Genomic DNA, 17,768 nt, shown 5'->3' with positions numbered 1-17,768 from the left:
CTGTGGTGTGAGCCTCCTTTCATCCAGGTTCAATGGCTCAGAGAAAAGGGTGATTAGTTCATCCTATCTGAAAGTGCTGCCACCATCTTTGGTTACTGAGATAAAAGCCATGCCTCACACTGAAGAGAGCAGGCATTGTCTAGTTTAAGTATAGGCAATGAGCAGCAGGGAGGAATGCCTCTTTAAGGCATTTCTATTAGAGTGTTTTAAAACAAACCAGACTCTTTGGAGACCAAGCAGTTGCTTCACTGTATAATTTAATACCATAACTTTCTCCTCAGAAACAAAGAGCTCATTGATAGAGAGAATAATAGGATGTATGATGACAGAAAAATCCAGGAGAATTTTTTCCAACTTCCAAGCCCATTAACCTTCCCTTAGAGAGATACCCCAATGAGTGACTTGCCTGTTTGGGGAGTGTAAGGCTAGTAATAAACCATAAGTCAGTCGCAGACTCAAGATCAAACATGAGAAGTTTCCTGTATGCCTAAAAGCCAAGGGACAAACTGTTTACAGGAAAGCTTTGCCAAGAGTCGGTTCATGGTATGCGGGCTGTCCGATCTGGATCACTGGTTATAAAGTCCCATCAAAAGAGCCTTCTATGTTTCAGCAGTGTGAAACAAAGCTTGTACATAAGGAGAGGAGCTGCTGGAAGCTGAAGTGTGACCACCAGAAATAATTCCCAGAGCTGCAATCAGGATTTCAGCACAGTCTGAAATTTAAGTATGTAAGTATCACTGCAAGTATGGATAACAAGGACTCATATAATTCCATAATTGTGTTATATTTCCCAAATATTTTATGTATCCGTACAACCAGTTTGCATTTTTGTATTTATGATTTACCCCAATATAAAAGTTAGTTGTGAATTCATTGGAATACTTTTAAATTGTCTAAAATTAACTGAGATCCCTATTTAAACTACTAGAACCTTCAACAAAGTAAGATTGATTTAAGTTTATTCTTTATTCTCATCATATAAATTCAGCTTCAATACAAGCTTCAACTGTTTTTGTCCCATATGCCTATTAAACAGTCATATACAACCATTTAACACTTTAACATATGAAAGATACAGTAAAACTACAGCTGAAAAACAAAAACACCATACTTGTGTAACCCCCATAACAGCAACTTACAAACTATTGTTTGTAAGTTTTACGTAATTTTGTTAGTTCATTAAATGTCTTGTAGAGGGCACTAGAGCTAAAAGTCTCCCGTATCTGTCAGAGAAGAAAGGTAGGACAGAAAGAAGGAAAAAAGAAATGGCAGATAACGTAGAAGCAGCACATTTCAGCAGAAGTAGAAAAGTTTTCTTTATTGGAATTACTCGTCATAAGTGCTATGAAAAAAAATCAGTTTATGCTGAACTGGACAATGTGCGTTCTGTTCTGGGATGTCTCTTGTGAGTCTGTTGTTTTATTTCAGCTACTTACTTAAGGTGAATGGCTGCCTAGCCAGAGCTAACGTTGCTCAGTTTTAGTTGAACTGGGGAAAAAAACAAAAAACAAACAATATGATGTGTAGCTCTGTAAGTAGCTATGTGTAATGAAACTGTTTTATGGTGAAGTAATGTTTTAACCATTTCTGCTATTGTTAAGTTCTTTATTTGTGGGCGTTTATGGTTCATTAAATGCTAATGCAGTTTACACTGAGAAAGAAGTAATTGCAGGGTCTTACTGACTCCCATATACCTGCATGGTCAAGTTGGGGTTTTTTGTGAGGCCGATACCTGAGTGAGCCAGCGAAGTTCCAGAAAGAGGAAGGTGTCATCACCATTTTGTGACTCGGACTGAAGCCCGGGATTTTGCGGAGAGACGCCATGTTGATGTTGCTGTATGCTTTGCTTGGACAACTGATAAGCTTATTTAAAAAAGAGGGGCCTCCAATCCGTTCAGTTCGTTCATTCCACAAACTATTTGTTCATTAACATTTTCAAAATCGACAACTAATGTGTACATTGACTGAGCTGACTGACTGAACTGTTACACTGAATGACTAACTTATCTGTATTTTTATTGAAAAAAAAAAACAATCGTTGAAGTGAGCTCTAAATCTAAAAGGTTAGAAAACTATCCTGATTTTTGAACATTGATTTTATTTCTTTAAGGGTAGACAATTTAAATGGATGGTAATTGGCATTATCTGGACTTTTATTTGTTTGGTGGAAAAACAGGATAACTTGAGTTGTTGCTTATTATCCTCTTATGTGACCCCTAAGCATAAGTAACTTTACTGACGAGTTAATTTCTCATTTGATTAAGTAGTGATTACACTTGTAAATCCAGCTTTTTCCATCACAAACTGAAGGTACCCTGACAGGTTTGAGCTATTTTTCCTTCTTTATTAATAGAGAACTAGATCCCACAAGACTAATCCAATCTGTGAACAAATGTCAACACCTGAACTCTATCAACAATTAGATATTTCATTCCAGCATGTGAAATGAGGTGTAGTGCTACAACTCAAGACGTCTGTGCCACTAACTGTTAACATCTCCGCAGTCTGCATGGGCAAAGTGACTCTGTTTGACCTTTGGTAGACATTCTTTGCTCAAAAGATCTCTATTAATGTTGAGATAATGAATTGTTAAATCATTTAGAAATGAAAGGCAGGGGCATGCCGTGGTGGCGTAGGGGTTGGCACGACCCATATTTGGAGGCCTTGAGTCCTCGATGCGGCCGTCGCGGGTTCGACTCCCGGACCCGACGATATTTGCCGCATGTCTTCCCCCCTCTCCTTCCCCGTTTCCTGGCAGCCTACTGTCATTTAAGGGACACTAGAGCCCACAAAAGACCCCCTGGAGGGGTAAAAAGAAAAAAAAAAGAAATGAAAGGCAGAAGTATTACGTGTTGATACTTACGATAGAGACAGCCTGCCTCCCCGTTAAGCTGAGACCATCCAGGACAGCATTTGTGTACCGTTTGGTAATCCTGTTTGTAAACCTGCCTATAGGCTGTGTAATACGCCGTCCTGTAAACATGAGAAATATTTATAAAAATGTGCAACAAAAAAATGCTGGTAAAAATACTGATACTGAAAATGCTCAACTTTTGTCAGTAAGCACATTTCTTATGGGGCTACTAACATGAAGTTCACACCATATGTCAGTAGCAATCAAGCAATTTACACCTACAACAAAAAGGAAATTAGGCTATAATTATGTGTAATTAGGTGAAAGACACATGAAATAAAGAAACTGACTTAATTTAAAAAGGCATAGAAAGCCCAGAAACCATCTGAAGTTAGTATTCAGAAACAATCATGTCCTCCTCCATCAATAAACTAATATCTGCTGGTTTAGTCCTAACTGAACCATGAACAGATTTCTCATCACCAAGGTACAATATTAGGAGCTTGCTTTATTTTTCTGTTTTGTATTTGTTGTTGCTTCTTGGTCAGGACTCACTTGAAAATAAGTATTTTAATCTCACAGATTTTTTTTTTTTTTTTGTAAGTTTAATAAATTCTAGTGGCATTTATTTGACAGTACATTGACAGGAAAGTGGGTAATTAGAGAAGGGGGAAGGAAGCAAGCAGCAAGGGTCGCCAGGCCAGGAACCAAACTTGCGACAGCCCCATCCAGGACTAAGGCCTCCATATGTGGGTTGTGCTTAAACCCCTGCGCCACCTCAGCAACCCCTCACTGGGTTTTTATTCTGGTAAAATAAGGGTTAAGTAAAAAATGTTGTGATGGGTAGAAGCTCACATCTCAAAACCTTCACAACCTTATACTTACAAAACATACTTGGCTCCCCACATTTCTAAACTTCTAAACTGTAATCCGGAAGTGGGAAACATATAATTTTACCATAAAATGGCCATAAACAGATGTTCTTTTAAAGATTAGACAAAAATGGTTAGTAGTATTGTCCAAGGGCCAAGATCATAGATTTTAACAAGCATGTCTAAACCCTTGCATCATTTCATTTTATTACACATTACCCAAATCTACGGACTTATTTCTTATGTCCGTAGATTAAGAAATCTACGGATTTCTTAATCCGTAGATTTCAAATAATTCACAAATAATACTTGTGAATTATTTGAGGTTTGTTTGTTTGTTTGTTTATTTGGATGCCCATTAACCATTGCAGTAACAATGACAACTCTTCCTGGGGTCCAAATAATAAAAAACATTATAACAGTTAGACACACTTAGCACAATAGAAACATAACATATGAATTCAGAAATGCACAATTATAGCAATGATTTCTAATTGAATGCCAGTCAAATATATATATTTACTGAGAAAAATTATATGCTTAATACATATTTTCCCCTGCTTTTTGATTGTTTGTGTACTATGTTTTATGTTTTTATGAGTGAAATTTTTTCCACAGATTGTCAGTTTTAATCATAATCCACAATGTTCTGTGTGATATCTCAATAGAAAACCGGATCTTTGAAGCACACGTGTGAAGTAAACCAAGATTTCCCAGGCTTTTAATGTTAAGGTAGTGATAGACGGAGGCTGTCCCTGTACTTTGGCGACCCTCTCATTGCTTTGCTCACATTACACATTTAGTTTACAGCGCATAATTGTTGCCTTGGCTGCCATCAAAGGAGCTTTTGACTTTGGGAAGAGGTAAATAATGCTGAAAAATGGATCATGGGGAACACACCTAAACCTCAGAAGGAAATGCTCATACTTAAAGGAATGCAAGCTGCAAAGACAGGAGAATTAAGTAGCAGGTAGAGCCTCTGAAGAGGTAGCATTCAAAGCGGAAGAAGGAAATCAGGAAGCCACATGTCATCCTGTTTCGGATTAAACACCAAGATCTCCTGGATAAAATATTCTAGTAGCATGAATCACGTGACCATGCAAAGCTCGTGAATTAATGTTTTTCTCCTGCCAGGGCTCTGTCAGTAATTCACGACATCCCCTGCAGGAGATGATGGGAGTATTTAAAGCAGACTAAAAGCATTTGAGTGATGAGAGGGAGGAAGAGAAACACTGCAAATGAGCTACATTACTCACCTCCGCTCGTATCCCATGCACCACAGCTGCCCCGCACAGCCTTGCTTCCACACTTTAACCATTCGTGTGAAGGCCTGCACACACGGCTGCCTCTGGGCAACCAGCGTCACCTCCCTCTCCATGCACACGTTAGGCCTGGAATGAAAAACAGCAGAGAAAATGCTTAACATGTCAAGATGGCCCTGTTGTGTTTCCACAGATGTACAGACATCAGCGAGAGTAAATTTATGAACGCTTCAGGAAGGGTTGTGAGAAAAGATAGACGGGCAAGGCTTGTGTCAGGCATTTTTCCAATTGTTGATAGAGTGATGCCTAGGAAGTCATTACCTGTGTTCAGTCGGATCTCTTGGAATTCTTTTGAAGGCTTAAGGGGAATTTCTTATTCGGAAGGTCTCCGAACAGCAAAGCCCAGAGATTTTCCCTACAACCGTAATTGGATTTTATGTAATAAAACACAGAGTGCATAATTGTGAAGTGGAAATAAAATTCTCTTTTATTTTTACTAATAAATCTAAGCAGTGTGACTTGCTTTTATATTCAACCCTATTGAAGAAGGTATTCTAATAAGGGGGGGACTAAAATTTAACTTGTGGATGCAAAATAAAGTGTCTGGTAACTGAAAACACCCTTTCAGGCATGAAATATGGTGGAAGTGTCAACAACATACTGAGAAGAAGCTTTTTTCCACAAGAGCAGGGAAGCTGTTAAAATTGATACAAAGATGGATGAAGCTAAGCAAAGGACAATTTTTATTAAGTAGTAGAGGCAAATCAACAATGTAACAATGTAACAATGGCTTTTGAGACTGGTTTTGACAAGCAACAGAAAATATATTCAGGCCAACAGTGGATGAGTTAGATCAGTACATATTCTTGTCTTAAAATGGCCCAGTCAAAGATCTGACATAAATCCAGTCGTGTCACAAAATAAAAATTGAGCTTCAGAGATGCGTTTCATCTAATTTGACTGAATAAAGAAGAATGGGCAAACTCTTCAGCTGCTAAGTTAGGCAAAGCTAGTAAAGAATTTCCTCTAACATGTTGCAGCTGTAATAGCAGCAATACACATTTCAATAGAGCTGAATATGATTTAAACACCACCATTTTTTGTATTTTTTATCGATTTAAGTTTGTTTTACTGCAACTTTATCTTCTTAACTTTTCGTTTCACTATTATGCATCACTTTACGTTAATCTGTTGCATTGATTAGTGTAATACATTTTTGTAGCCTAAATGTTTTTACTTGCAGTTATGAGGCCGAATATCATCATCAGACAGAGAAATTAGGTAACATATTCTCCTTCCGGTGAGCCCTCTAGTTTGATGTTGCATTTTTCTAACACAAAGACTGTCTGGATCAGCTGTAAGGGTAGTTCAGTCATAAAAAACTGCAATGTGATCCTTAAAACGTTCTTTTTATAAAAAAAAAAAAAAAAAAGCTCTACAAGAAGCTAGAAGGATTGGCATGTTTGGAGATCAGCAGGAATCCAGAGATAGCAACCAGCTGTTCATCTCAAAGGCAACATAATCACTATCACCTCCAGCTGCACATATAATAGCATAATGAAAAATAATATTGTTCTGCCATAACTGAAGCACTTGTTTATTACTGTGTGGTTGAAACTACCTCTTACAGCAGACTGTCTTTATTTGACGGTCTTAAAAATAAACTGATTCTGATAGTTTTAGATTGCATGAAGATGGTGGTGTGAAAACTGTAAGTCACAGGTGTCAAACTCCAGTCTTGGAGGGCCACTGCCCTGCAACTTTTAGATGTGCCTCTGCTGCACCATCAGGTGCTGCATCACCTGAATAGAATAATTAGGTCATTAGCAAGGCTCTGGAGAACTTATCTACGCAAGGAGGAGGTAATTAAACCATTTAATTCCAGTGTTTTGTGGCACATCTAAAAACAGCAGGACAGTGGGCCCTGAGGACTGGAGTTTGACACCCCTGCTGTAAGTCATAAATATTAAAGAGGAAATGTATACAAATAGAACAGGTTGGTAGATGAGACAGCTCCAAAGAACTTAAATGTTAGTTTCATTATTTGATTTTTGGTTACAATGCAATTTTGTAAACTGATTTTTTTTTTTTTTCGATAAGAAAGAAAATCTGCAGAAATATATTTGCCTTAATTTTCTTTTCATGTTTAAAATAATAAACTGTAGTCTGTGCCACTATAGCGATGTTCAACAAAAATGTTATTAAATATTTTCCTGTGACAAGCTAATAATTCTGTATAGTGACTACAGGAGGCGCTGTTTCTTCTGTTCACCTCTCAGAAAGGTAAGTATTGTTTTTCTTTCCGCATTTCTTATGGTGTGGGGGTCCGATTCTCACCATTTATGGCCAGTGACATCACGAGGTGAAACGCTGACAGGTAATTTGTCTGAATATATTCAAATGGGCTAATTTCTCTTTTATATTTTATATTATATTTTATGTAATTTTATGCCTCAGTATATTTACAAATAAAATCAAACCAAATCAAATTTATGACCATTCATTTATGACCAAATTAAAAAGGCTTGAATTTCAATTTAGAATTTAGCATGTTTAAGACAAGCAAAAAAACAACAACAAACAAAAAAAAAAAAACTTCTTTCTGACAAATAGTTTCTGGACATAAATCCGGTTACTAGAACAGACAAGGACCTTATATTGCTATTTTGTAACAAGTAGGTGAACATATCCTCCAAACTCAAAAATACTTTGAGCAATTAGTCAATCAGCTTAACTTAATACAAATAAAACATCGTGTTATGTAAATAAAACCACCATTTACTTACATATGAGGTTGGAGATTGCTTACAATGGTGTAACTGAGTGAATGAGCCTCTTTAATAAATATTACATAAAAAGAAAAAATGAAGATGTCCATTTTCTTCTTCATTGGTTTCTTTTTAGCTTAAAATGTAAAAACAATTCACGTCTCACTCAAAAACATATTTCATCGTCTTCAAATGACCCAAAAGAGCACCATTAATGCATGAAAATATCCAGTTAGAGAAACTTCAACGGTGCGTAAATATTCGTCCGTGCAGGAAATCCATGAGTCATCAAAGTGTGTCCTTCTCCTTCTCGCAACCGGTGTTTGGCACAGACTGAAAAGCTGCAGCTCGAGCCAACGACTCGTCTCTGCAGATGTGGAAATGAGGGACAAAACCTCCCACAGGCTGGTTGTGCGCTTTCCACCCATTGAGTTGGTAATGATGGCTGAGGTGCGGTGGGCTTGTTGGGAGAGGGCGGTGAGAACCACATTTTATTCCAACTTTCTGAAAGCCACCGGTGAAGCGCGCATGTGGGAAACTAAGGATGTAATTGGAAGCAAAATTCGAAGTCATTACCGTATGATTTTGCTTCATTTTAAAACATATGTATATATCTCCTGCTCATCGGGAAAGTTAGTTTACTTCTTTTAAAAAGCACTAATTTGGTCGTAGATTGTACGCGTAAAACTAACCAAGGATGTTTTGCGCACTGGCACAACCTCTGAAATAAAGGCGAGCAGGTTGGGTGGGATACTGCCGCTATTACCCCAACGCAGGATTACCCCAAGGCAGCCCAAAGCGGCTGCAGCAGGGAATCGTCTGAAGCGGTAGCTCTGCGGGGTAAAACAGCTGATGGAGCAGCCAAAGGTTCAGGAGTCCTATCTGAGCACCGCTGTTCTCCAAACAAAGTCTGCATTGCCCTCATATGTGTTCATGACCCGGAAGAGTCCAGGGTCAGAGCAGCATTAAATCAGCATGCTGTGCTTTACCACAGCATGCTGTTTTAATTAGCTTCCAGACATATCAGCTCATCTCAGACATGTGCTTCAGTAGTTGAACTAGACTAATGACAATCAGGTGGACTTGTTTATTTTCATTTCTGGAAGTACTTCTGCCAGACAAGAATCAGGGTCTACTTGTCGCCAAACAAGAATTCAATGCCTAAAATTTAAATAGACAAGTAAGCTATGCACATTACCCATATGGCTCAAACTTCCAAATAAAAGGCTAATTATTTCAGGACACAGCACATCTAAATAAATCAGTATCAGATTGAAAATCCCAAGCACGGAGATGACTACTGACTTCACACATGTTCAGCAGAAAGTCATTGACACATCCCACCAGAAGGATAGCCCACAAAAGGTCAATGCTACAGACGCTGACCAGACACTGAGTGCTATATTCAGGCATGTTAATGGAAAGTTTAGTTGAAAGAAAACATTTTGTATGAAAAGGTGCAAAAGCATCACAGATACATGCAACCATGGTGCATTGATGATCTAACATTTACATCTTAATTTTTATAAATGTATTTTACAATATTCAGACTCTGGAAAAAAACATTTGTTTTCATTATCTATAAATCATATTTCTTTATTTATCAGAGCTGCCATATTTGAGCTGTCTGTATGTATGAATTAGGTAATGTATAGTAATAAACATCATGCTAGGATTGTTTCATGTATATCTCCGAATTAAAGTTAGAATTTTGTTTCACTTTTTAGAATATTTATTTTATAGTGATTAAAGAGAGATCTTGTTTGGATGATGATTTGCTGCCGCCCTGTGTTCAAAAATATAGACTACATCTAAACGCTGCTACCACCACAGATAAAAAGGGAGAGCCGAACAAATATTTACCTGAGTCTATAACCACAGGAAGTGGTCATAAAATGAACCTTGCTCCGCTTTAGGAGCAACCTTGATATAGCCAGGCGGTAAAATCTGACACGGAATATTTTGCGTTTTGTACCGACTACGTAACTTTAAGACGCTCCCTTTTTACCCAACCTTTGCCCTTAGTCACACGCTAGCTGCTGTACTGTAGTATGGTGTGGATAATAAGAGGCGGACTCTGCACAGTCAGACACACCAATAACATAAAAACCGTCCTCGTACACTTGCCTCGGCTTGCATTCTGCAGAAACATGTCTTCGTCCCCAGTTAAACGGCCAGTTACTTTACTGGGAACCATGGCGTTCGGGGGACGAGCGGACGCCGAGCAGAGCCGGGAGATGGTGAAGGCTTTCCTGGACAGGGGGCACAAGCAGGTGGACACAGCCTTCATGTACGTGGATGGGAAGTCGGAGGCCATCATAGGTGGCATGAACCTTCCCAAAACAGGTAGATTGAAAGCATCCATACCTGCTCAAACTGAGTTTTTAAGTAATGAAACTAGAGAGTTCCTCCTGGAGTGAGAAAACAAGTTGTTGGTTCATAAGTTTTCCCAGCACTGTTCGACGAATACAGCATGCTGGATTTTGTGAAGTACTCATTCAGTTAAAAGGTGTTGTGTAGAAGTCTTGAAACACTTAATTGTTTTTTTGTTTGTTTTTTACGTTTGCAGAAAAGAAATCGCAGTTTTTACCTTTGACCACTAGATGGCAGCAACATATTCTATGAAAAGTGCTCACTTAGATGACCCTAAGGTCGGAGTTCATTGTTTAACCTCTAGCCTTGTTCAGTCTGTGCAGTTTAAAGTTTTCTTAAGTTCACTAAGTTGACACGGTTTTGTAATTTATTTAGGTTAGCCAAACAAAGAGGTTAATAAGTACATGGCAGCTGGTGCCTCTCAGTTATTCTGACTGAAATAGAATAGCTGAATTTCTTGCTTTAAAGGTTAGGATACTTAAAATTCCTCCTCTTTTGTCACTCAGGGTTACTTTTAAAGAAAAATGGGATACCATTATCCCTTTGTATCGAAAGGTGTTTACAGGAATGTTTGTTACTGCTTAATTGCACCCGACATTAACCATTCATCGAATCACCACAAACCTCAGAGACAAATTCAATTATCTGTGAAGAGAGACTGTCATGGAGACCTTGACAGTCCAGTAAATCCCATTGTGTCAAAAGGATCAAACTAATGAAGCATGTTGGCACCAATCTTGGTTAATAACTAGCTAGCCTATGTTGTCGGAAGTGTGTTGAGATAATTAAATAACATAAGATTTCAGTCTAGAAATGATTTCATTTCCCCACAGTAAGCATAGCAACCAAGGCAAACCCGTGGGATGGGAAAACCCTGAAGCCGGAGAGCGTCCGCTCACAGCTTGACATCTCCCTGAAGAGGCTGAAGACTGACTGCGTGGACCTCTTTTACCTTCATGCTCCTGATCACCAAAACCCCGTCGTGGAAACTCTCAGGGCTTGCAATGAGCTCCACAAAGAGGTGAGCTTACTTGGTAACTTCAGTGTTTAGTTGAAAATTATGTAATAGCTTGGTGTGCAAATGCAACATTTAATAAGCTGCTTCTTTAAACTTTAGATGCTGTTTTCTTATATTTTAGAGAACATTAAAGTGTGATTTAATGTAAAAGTTATCACCTACAGGGTAAATTCAAAGAGCTTGGACTGTCAAACTACGCGTCTTGGGAAGTTGCTGAAATTGCATGCATCTGCAAACACAACAGCTGGATTGTTCCCACTGTTTATCAGGTATTATTTCACTAATAAAGTATTTTTATCTGATTATGCCAGGGCGTAACCAGGTATTTTTCCATTTTTATTCCTGACAGCCTTAAAACAAAGTAGGTTTTGAGCAAGTAATTAAGGAATCTGTAAGTAAGGAAAGATTTGAATATCAATATTTCACCAAAATTATCCCTAATCACAAATATGTGTCATGTTTCTCAAATCTCCTGAATGTTAGGAACAGAAAACTGAAGATGTGGTCTGTTAAAGACTGGAAATAAATGAAAAATCAAATGGAACTTTCATAGTGGTAAGGTAGTTCCTTGACCTGGATTTTATTTTAGGATTTCATAATAAAGTGAGCTGAACCAAGACAAGCTAAATTCTTAGGATTTTTGTTAAAAAATTGTCCTTCTATTTAACAACTATGTGCTAAATACTATCACACGAAAAGCCAATAAAACACAGTGTAGTCATTCAAAATTCTTGTCTAAATCTGGAAGTAGTGAAACCTTTTCCAGTTCAGTATTTCACCTGCTTGTTTTGTTACTAAAACTCACAACTTCTCAGGGAATGTACAACGCTACAACAAGACAGGTGGAGACAGAACTGCTACCATGCCTGAGATACTATGGAATGAAGTTTTATGCATACAATCCTCTCGCAGGTACTTTCTTCTGTGATTAATCATATTAGTAGTTGAATAATGTAAAAAGTAAAAATTTTCCCTCTTATTCAAAGAATTCCTGCAGGTTTAATGTTTAAAAACTACTTTTCCAGACTCCAATTTCTAGATTAAAAAAAATAAGTTATTACACTCTTAATTGAATATAAAACATTTATATTCCACTGAATTTCCACAAATTATGAAACTGAAAAGATTTTGGGGTTCTGGACTAACTTTGAGCTACTGGTACATAAAAAATTGTGAACAATTAAATATGTCAACTCTAGATTGAGGTATCGTGCCCTAAACAGTTTATTTAAAGCACAATTTCTGATTCTCTGAAACCTTATTTAGTTTGCAGAAAGAAAACAGGTGTTTCAATGTTAACTTCTGTTTCAGGGTAATTTATCCAACTTTTGAATTACCTAATAATTTCATGTACATATTTTTTGGATTAAAAGCAGTGACATTTCAGTTTGGCATATTTATAGATTTACTTAAGTTCTGTACAGAAGTAAATTGTAAGCATCTTGGAATTTACTTATTAATATAGGACATTTTCTGTATTTTTGTTGTCATCTGGACGTGTCTGAGTGCTGATGTGGCTCCTCGTTTTCAGGCGGTCTCCTGACAGGGAAGTACCACTATGAGGACAAAGACGGCTCTCAGCCTGCTGGCCGATTCTTTGGCAACAACTGGGCTGCAGCATACAGAGACAGGTGAAAGACCAGCAACTTATGTCCTGCTACTGCATGTTAATGGTAACCGTGGTTATCTGCATCCATAACAGTTGCCACTCTGTGTTTAAGATACTGGAAGCCGAGCCATTTCCAGGCTATAGAGTTGGTTCTGAAGGCATTAGAGAGCGCATATGGCTCTGAGAAACCCACCATGACTTCTGCTGCAATGCGCTGGATGTACCACCACTCCCAACTCAAGGTACATATCAAGTTTGAATACCAACTACCACATAAGTTTCTGGATTATGGTTTTTATTTTATCATAAAGGATGGGTAAACACAATGGCATATGCATTTTGTATTCCATAAGCTCCAGTTTTTAAAACTTGACATCTATAAATATATAATTATGCTTTAAAAATTATTTCAGTCAGCTGAGATTCTCCAGCGATCATGTCTTTACTGTAAGAAATGTCAGGAGAAAAGAAAACCCAAGCTCCAGGTCTGATCTGTTGCACTTTAACAGACCACTGTACTGTGCTGTCTTCACTGCTACAAGATTTTGAGGCAAAAGCTTTCAGGCTGTTTGAAGTCTACCACTAGATGTCACTGTTGTACATCTGCCCCTTAAACCAGAGTCCAATGCAACCTGTATGAAGTAATTTTTAGATAATAATGGAAAGAGTTGTGTTTTCAAATGTTATTCTCTATAGCATTCTCTAAAAGTAGTGTCCATTTATCCATTGATTGTTTTGTTAATCAATTCACCTCCCAACAGTCTGTCCAACTTTCAGTCTGCCTCTTTCGTTCTGTTTTTTTGCAGGTTCTGTAGAAATGCTTGGCAAGATTCACAGTGAACTGGTGTTTATACTTACAAAGTTGTCTAAAATATCTCTGCCGATTCTCAAAGTTACAACTCTTGACATGACTGTATGCAGCCTTGTTTTGCTACAAACACAAACTACTGTGACTGCTCTCTCTGAACACTGTATCCAGGGTGATCTTGGAGACGGAGTCATCATTGGAATGTCAAACATGGAGCAACTTCAGCAGAACCTGGCTGCAGCTGAAGAAGGTCCTCTGGATCAGAGAGTGGTCCAAGCCTTCAAGGAGGCCTGGGACCTTGTAGCCCATGAGTGTCCCAACTACTTCAGATGAAGAGACTTGCACCAATAGCTTGCCTATACCAATAAAATAGGATGTTTTTTTTTATTGAAAACTAATTAAAACCATTTTGTAAAATTCTGGTTTAATAATCTACAGATCAGTTTACGTTCATGTGTTTTAACCTAATCAGCTACAAATCTGTTGATGTAAAAGCACTTTGCTGTATAAATGTAAAAAGCATTTTCACAAAATGGCAAGATTTGATACCAGTCCAGTGTTTACTGAACAACTCTGTACAAATATTAAATTCAGCATACTGCAAGTTCCTGTTTTGAAGTAATTTTATAATAAAAGTGTGACAAGCTTCCAAATAAGTCCATCTGCTTTTAAATGTTAGCTGTCTTTGCAGAAGTTTTATTCTGCATCATCATCATTTTCCTCCAGAGGCTCTTCCTCACCAGCCAAACTCTCAAACTCGCCTGTCTCCGAGTTCCACATACATTTGATCTGCACTTTAAATTCTGCCATCTCAATGGCAAACAGTTTCTGTGAACACAAAAGATAAAACCGTTTTAGCTTGTGAAAAAAGAAAAAGTTTCAGATTCACCTGTAGTCAAAAACCTCACCAGAAGCCGAGCTTGTTCAGGAGTCAGAACGTCCCCTTCTTTACAGACATCGTAGGCTTTGAGCAGCGTTACCACTCCTGTGAAAAAGATTGAAAACTGGCATTAAATATTTAAATGAAAGTACTATTTGCAGACACACTATTTGAATGAATGTGCTGCGGTCGTTGGCCTAACCACCTAGCAACAACACAAATGTACTATTAAAACCAAATTAGCCAAGCTATAAGGTCTTCCACTGTTATTGGCACATCTTGTAAAGATGTAAAGAATTTTTATTGCAACTTGCCCCGCCTTTTGCCCCAAGTTTACCCTGCTGTTCATATTCTCACCTTTCTTTAAAGCAGTGGGAAGTCCCAGCTGCCTCAGTTGAGGCTCCATTGAGTGAGGAAACTGTTCAAGAGGACCTTCTTCCAGCGTTACGTCCATCTGTGCCTGGTTGCCTGCGCGAGCGTAGTCCGTCTCTTTGAAATGGTTAAAATATCTGCAAGCAAAGCCCAACATGCAGCCATCCTATAAGCAGATTGTAGAGAAGAACTGGAACAATGTAGACTTCAGGAGACTCATACTTACTCTTGTACTTCATCCTTTGTTTTGTTAGTGAAAAGTACTCCCACCTCTCCACGCAAATACTTGCTGACCTAAACATGGCAATCACAATAGGTTTAATTCTCGTCAGAAGTCAAAATAATATTGCAATAATAGTTGGATATGTTTGTAAAGCCATTCATTCTTACCTTGTGCAAATTATCTTTGTATTCATCTGTTTGTCCTTTCCCCAAAGCAACAATCATCACTTTATTTTTGCCAAAGAAGAATCTGTGACACATAAACCAAGAATGAACATATTTTACAAGTAACTATATTGTTAGCTGTCAGGTTAAATTTTAAGAAATTTAAAAAAGTCTGTGGCAATAGCAACAATTATTACCGATTGGACCTTTATCATTGCATGTTGGATCTTACTGGTCTCAATAAATAAGCTGACTGCGGTTGTTCCAGCCTGCTAAATCAACTCAAGCCTGCCCCACTAATGTCTGATAATCTCCTACACACTGCCAGCGTTCACATGCTAATAGGCACAGTAACGCTTATAGCAAATGCACCAGAGCAGATACCTATAGATGCATTTAAGAATTAAGTTATTTTAAATAACTTCAGGATTCAGTAGCTGATGGTCAGTAATAGCCAAATTTGTGTTTCAGGTTCAAATTTATCCAACAATCACAAAAACAAAAGTAAGCCACTAAAACACATTTAAGTTAAATGACATATTTTCCACTTTGAGTGTGTACTCCTAGTTAACTCCTGTTCATTTCTTATATAATCAAGCAGGTGTGGCTGAGTAATTGGTTGGTTTCTCATATATTTTCTATTCTGTCCTTTTACTCAACCATGACTGCACTAAAACAATGATAAAGAAGGATAGTGGAGGGCAAAAAAATCTAAGATTAACACCATGCAAGCTGCAGCAGGTTACCAGAAGGTGCATATGAAAGGTGTGTCTTTAACAAAAAAAGGTAAAATGTTTTATATAATAACACATATTTTTATGCTTAATTTAAAAAGCATAAAAATTTGATATAATATATATAATTTTTTTTCTTTTTTAAATGTGATGGAGGACCTGGTAGATGCAATACATTCCAGCTAATTAACTGTATGTCCTAATTTCAGCTAAAAGTTCTTTGTTAATCATCTCGTTTTCTGTCAAACTGCCATTTCTGATATTTTTCATTGTTTCAACAAGCAAGCAGATTATTTTAACATCATACTAAACAAAACCAATTCAAAGTAAATTCTTCAGTGAATTTTTATACACAACAGTTCCAAACACTTTATCCAAATTTCAAGCACCTTTAAAACTGTGAAAAAAACATGCTAAATTTTGGCATTTCTAAGCGTCTCAAGCACATGCTAAATATTTGAATTAACTGACCTAAATAAGAAAATATTACTGTGAATTTTGGGGCAAAGATAAACAATGGACGAAACGCTGTTTTATTCCATAAAATAAAACACGTAAATTCTGAGGAAATGTTAATAAAGAGATCTTTAAAATGTCAGATTAAAAACTTGAATACTGATAAGAGTGAGGATTTTTATACAGCATATTACACTTCGTTGCTTGAATTGATAAAGTCCGTCAAAAACCGATTACATGTGTGTCATTATTACCTGCTATGTTTCCATGCTGTTCTGATGTCTTTCAACTTGTTATTCCTCATATTTTCCACAGAGAATATGAACAGGTTTCTATAGGTGTCCACACATTTCCGTAGCTAAAGAAGAAGGACCAAGAGACGATTTATTTAACATAGAGGAGAAGCTAATACCTGAGAATAACACTGGTAGTTTTGAAAAAATACCAACCTCCTCGATTAACTTCTGTTTGGATTCCAGACCCTTCTTGGCAGTTTTTGTTAATGAGACTGATGGAGGAAAATACGATAAATAGATCAGTTTTTAAAACAGATTTTACATCAGTATCAGCTGCAGTACCACCATGCTGTGTGAAGACGTTAAGAAGCTAGGTTATCCTGCTTCAGAGCGAATAATCTCGTTAGTAATTAATCTTACATATCAGTAATATGTTTAAAAAACAAACCGACTAGAGCTATTTAAACAATATATTCATGTAAAATGTCTTTTTCTTACTTTTCTTGTCCCTCTTTGACTTCGGCATGGTGGCAGAACAGCAGGAGAACACGTGAAGCAAGTGGACCCTAAATGTTTCTGTTTGGAAAGGCTGCCCATGAGGCGCCTGACTAAAAATACCACAACTTCACGTTTTAAAACGCATCTTTAGGGTATTTAAACGAGTAAATTTATATTTTAATTTTACAAGCTTAAAATAAAAAAGTAGTCTAGAATATTTGTACTATATATGTTATTTTCCCTTATTGTTCTTTAAAGAGTTTTACTTTGTCCGTGTGATACAAGACAGGCACAACCATCAGGGTGCAAGTGTAAGATATTACATTTATTATCAAATAACTTAATTCTACATTGTGTATTTTGGGACTTTTTATTTGTGGGTGTCTTTTGATGTGTACAACGTAATTACTCAAATTCATTGGCCGGAGTCAGTTTGTGGCATTATTTAATACAAGCTACAATCACATAAATTTTTATTTATTATTAAATAATTTTCAGACTCTATGACAAAAAAGGCTGTGTGGAAAAAAGTCAGTACCGATGCAATTTTCTTATTAAAAGAACACTTGTGTAGATTTATGCTTTTTCTCAGTTTTCTAATTATCCACACTCAAAAGGTATAAAAATCAGTACCAGTAAAA

General features: G+C 37.3%; 3 protein-coding genes across 4 annotated transcripts in view; 1 reads left to right on the top strand and 2 right to left on the bottom strand.

Annotated features, from left to right (window-relative positions):
- megf6 (multiple EGF like domains 6) overlaps positions 1-7,866 on the bottom strand; it is a 64,479-nt gene extending 56,613 nt beyond the window's left edge. The window contains exons 1-3 of the mRNA XM_014475938.2: positions 7,775-7,866; positions 4,983-5,117; positions 2,864-2,973 (exon numbers count right to left, since the gene is read on the bottom strand). Of these exons, the coding sequence (XP_014331424.1) occupies positions 2,864-2,973; positions 4,983-5,117; positions 7,775-7,866 (337 nt within the window). The remainder of the gene's footprint in view (positions 1-2,863; positions 2,974-4,982; positions 5,118-7,774) is intronic.
- Positions 7,867-9,660: 1,794 nt separating this feature from the next.
- Positions 9,661-14,168, top strand: LOC102228956 (aflatoxin B1 aldehyde reductase member 4-like). Of its 2 annotated transcripts, none has more exons than XM_023325705.1 (7): positions 9,661-10,102; positions 10,963-11,150; positions 11,312-11,416; positions 11,963-12,059; positions 12,679-12,778; positions 12,869-12,998; positions 13,563-13,830. In XM_023325705.1, exons 1-7 carry the CDS (start codon positions 9,808-9,810, stop codon positions 13,569-13,571), a joined length of 924 nt encoding a protein of 307 aa, XP_023181473.1. In that variant the 5' UTR covers positions 9,661-9,807; the 3' UTR covers positions 13,572-13,830. The 2 variants fall into 2 exon arrangements, with proteins under 2 accessions (XP_023181473.1, XP_005797012.2); XM_005796955.3 differs by having other exon boundaries at positions 9,662-10,102; positions 13,736-14,168.
- A 1-nt stretch (position 14,169) lies between these two features.
- mrto4 (MRT4 homolog, ribosome maturation factor) lies at positions 14,170-17,202 on the bottom strand. The gene is made up of 8 exons (XM_005796954.3): positions 17,128-17,202; positions 16,843-16,901; positions 16,648-16,751; positions 15,207-15,288; positions 15,043-15,110; positions 14,802-14,953; positions 14,473-14,549; positions 14,170-14,392 (listed from the first exon to the last, which is right to left on the bottom strand). Exons 1-8 carry the CDS (start codon positions 17,153-17,155, stop codon positions 14,261-14,263), a joined length of 702 nt encoding a protein of 233 aa, XP_005797011.1. The 5' UTR covers positions 17,156-17,202; the 3' UTR covers positions 14,170-14,260.
- Between the last annotated feature and the right edge of the window lie 566 nt (positions 17,203-17,768).

The sequence above is a fragment of the Xiphophorus maculatus genome, chromosome 20 (genome assembly GCF_002775205.1).
Source record: "Xiphophorus maculatus strain JP 163 A chromosome 20, X_maculatus-5.0-male, whole genome shotgun sequence".
Lineage (NCBI taxonomy): Eukaryota > Metazoa > Chordata > Actinopteri > Cyprinodontiformes > Poeciliidae > Xiphophorus > Xiphophorus maculatus.
This window is presented reverse-complemented; position numbering and strand designations above follow the sequence as displayed.